The sequence below is a fragment of the Borostomias antarcticus genome, assembly GCF_949987555.1.
Source record: "Borostomias antarcticus genome assembly, chromosome: 1".
Classification (NCBI taxonomy): Eukaryota; Metazoa; Chordata; class Actinopteri; order Stomiiformes; family Stomiidae; genus Borostomias; species Borostomias antarcticus.
In genome coordinates, this window is record NC_140234.1 from 44,731,343 (window position 1) to 44,734,747 (window position 3,405).

The window sequence follows — 3,405 nt, forward strand, 5'->3', positions numbered from 1 at the left end:
CCTATGCCCCGTGCGCCGCCATTACATGGATATACTGGCTCGCGCTGGATTTTATATTTCTTCTACAGGCCTCCGAACAACAAAAAAGTGATCTGGGTGAGTCAAACTTCTTATAATATGTCGTAAATAAGGTCCAGGTTGTCAAAAACGAGCATATTCCTTTAACATTGCTGGCTACTCTGAAAAAAGGCACTTCATTGAAATATCTGAGAATGGCCTCTCCTCCAAAGCGATTTTGGGGGAAAAAATAACTTGTAATACAATATTTTATTTTAGAACATGCTGCTTTTTTAGGAGTGTTTTTTTAAATTTATTTTTCATCTGTGGTTTTGTTTTTGAATATGGTAAGAATGTGAATGTGTTTGTGTCCTAGGCCTATTGTATTATATTTTCCGTGTGGGCTAACTGTTAGAATCGATATGATTTCTCCAGGACTTCGAGGTAATCCGGCTTGGTTTGGAGTTTGGCCCTTAACTCGAGGTAATCGCTTTGGGAGGGGTCGGGGTAGCAGCCTTTCCCCGCCGTGAACAGCAACGTCTCCTTCAGCCGCGCGTCCTGCTGCAAGTCTGGGTACTGCATGCCGGGCGGGTGTGCGTGTGCCACATGCATGTCCTTTAGTTTGGGCACCGTCCCGTACAGGCAGTCTACGAACCCGACGGTGGGCGTGGGTCTCTGGCTGTCTATCACCGTAGGGCACAGCCTGCCGTTCTCATGGAACCCCGATAGGTCCGCGGTGGCGTGGTTCACCGTGACGATGGTGTTCAGCTGGGAATTGGACACGGCCAGCGTCCACTCCCTCTCTTTCTCTAGGAGGGTTCTGTAATTGCTGCTGTTCTCTTTCGTCTCTGCAAACTGCCGCCCCTCCTCCCCCCCCCCTATCTCCCCTTCTCTGGGCTTGTAGATGGGGTTGTTACACATCTGAGTCACTGGGTGGGGGATATAGTCATAGACGTGGCCATGCGTGTGCGTGTGGCCCGCGTGAGAGTGCGCGTGTGTGGCTGACGGCTTCTCGGGCGTGCTGGCGCCCCCACCACCGGCGCTGCTCTGCCGCGGCGGGTCCTCGAATATCCGACACTGCATCTGGATGCCCGAGAGGTCCACTTCAGAGCGCTTCCGGAAGGGCAAATTCTTCCTCCGCCGGAGAACGAATGCGAACAGCCCGGCGGCCACGAACACGGCCGAGATGAAGAGGATGAGGAGGCTGAGGATGAGGACGGAGAGAGGCACGGCCCCCCTCCCCCTGGCCTCCCCCAGCCCGAAGCTGCCCGTGGTCAGCTCCGCCTCCCCGGGGAGGAGGGCGGGGGAGGGGCCTGACTGGTACTTCAGCTCCGGGCAGATGACCTCGGCGTCCAGCGAGCGCAGGTCCTTGCCGAAGGCGAACTCGGGGGTCTTGCAGATGACGTCTCCCACCACGATGACGGACGAGAGCTTCTCCATCCAGTTCTTGAGGGGGATGATGTCACAGGAGCACTCCCAGGGGTTCTGGTGCAGGTCGATCTGGACGATGGAGTCTAGGTGCTCCAGGACGCCTTGCACGGGGAGAGATCGGAAGTAGTTGTGGCGGAGGTTGAGGCGCGCCAGGCTGGTGCCGGTGAAGGCCTCGTTGGGCAGAGAACCCAGGAGATTATCATTGAGGAACACCAGCTGGAGACTGGGCATGAAAGAGAAGGACGCCGGCTGGATTTCTCGTATGACGTTGTACTCAAAATAAAGATAGCTCAGTGTCTGTAGGCCCCGGAACATTCCGGGAGTTAACCTCTCTATATCGTTACCGTTCAGATATAAACTCTTCAGATTGGGCAGGTTGATAAATGCGCCCTCCTGGACGTAGCATATCCTGTTATTCCCTAAGTGCAGTAAATCCAAACTGGAGAAGTTCCAGAAATCCGAGCGGTATATCTTCTGAATCAGGTTACCGCTCAGGTAGAGCTTCTTGGCATTGAGGGGCCTGGGAAGGAGTTCAGAGATGTTGTGAAAGCCCTTCTCCTTACAGTTCACCGTCAACCCCAGGTCGTTGATGTGCAGGTTGCAGATACATCCAGTGGGGCAGATGATTGGGATGGGGGGCCGGGTCTGGTAGCCAGCCACGGGGGGCTGCTGGTTGAGACCTGGGTAGATGCTACGCGGTGTCGGCGAGTTTTTGGTGGGCCGTGGCCGCTTGGTGGGCTTGACGTGCCTGTCTTTGTACTCCACGGACGAGGCGGTGTTGTGGAAAGAGGAGAGCATGGAGGAGGGCTTGGTGGGCCACGTGTGCTCGCTGTTGAACGGCACGCGCGGTATCCCCAGTTTGGCCTCGATGTCCGCGTCGGAGAGCAGCGGACACAGCTCGCTGCGCTTGATTTCCCGCAAGTCCTTCCCGTGGAAGTGGAAGGGATACTCGCACGTTATCTCGCCGACCAGCGCCGTGTAAGGGATCCTCTCCAGCCACGTCTTCAGCTGCACGATCTCGCACGCACAGTTCCAGGGGTTCTCCTCCAGCTGGATCTCCATCAGACTCCGCCCCACGTACTCCAGCGTGCCCTTATAAGGTAACATCTTTAGCCTGTTGCCTCTCAGGTCCAGGTGTGTCAACGAGACGGACCTAAACAGGTAGCTGGGCAGCACTGGTATCAGATTGTCATTCAGTATAAGCACTCGGAGCTTGTGGAGGTGTCTGAATGTGCCGCTCTCGATCCGTTTGATCACGTTGTAGTCTGCCTGTAAGTACTCCAAGCTCTCCAGTCCTAGAAACGTGTCATTTCGGAAAACCTCAAGCTTATTCTCATGCAGAAAGAGCCGTTTGAGAATTCCCAACCCATTAAACGCGCCGGCGTGGATGTCCTGCAAGGCGTTATTCCCCAGGTTGATGGACACGGCATTGTTGAGGTGCAGGAAACTGTTAAAGTAAAGCTTCCTCATGGAGTTCCTCTGCAGGTTGAGTTTGAAAGGCCGTGTCCATATCTGGGCGATCTGACTCACGTTTGTAAATCCTTTGCTGTCGCAGTGGACGTGGAAGACACCCTCTTTGACCTCGCAGTAGCAGGGCTCGAAGCAGGGCTCGTCGATCTCCTCCGAGTCCTCCAGCAGTGGGATAGGGGTGGTCCATCCTAAGGCTATGGTGCTCAGCAAGGTAACCCACAGCATCCTCGCTGAGACCGGTGATGAAGTCACGGCTCCAGCAAGCCACTTCACAGCACTGCCAAACGAGAGGGGGGGGGGGGGGGGGGGGGAGAGAGAGAGAGAGAGAGAGAGAGAGAGAGATGGTGTGTGTGTGTGTGTGTGCATGTGTGTGTGTGGAGGGGAGTGGGGGGGGTGAAGGAATGGAGAGGGGTAGAGGACATACACATGCACTCACACACACACACAGGAGTAAGGTCAGGGTAGAGTGAAAGAAAAGGAGAAGGAAGGAGAGAGAGAGAGAAGGGA

At 55.2% G+C, this 3,405-nt stretch overlaps 1 protein-coding gene across 1 annotated transcript; it reads right to left on the reverse strand.

Moving 5' to 3' along the window:
• Positions 1-408: 408 nt before the first annotated feature.
• slitrk3a (SLIT and NTRK-like family, member 3a) lies at positions 409-3,129 on the reverse strand (the record flags this gene model as incomplete). Its single annotated transcript, XM_084440810.1, has 1 exon — positions 409-3,129. The coding sequence occupies exon 1, from the start codon at positions 3,121-3,123 to the stop codon at positions 409-411; it is 2,715 nt and encodes a 904-aa protein (XP_084296936.1). The 5' UTR covers positions 3,124-3,129.
• Positions 3,130-3,405: the final 276 nt, after the last annotated feature.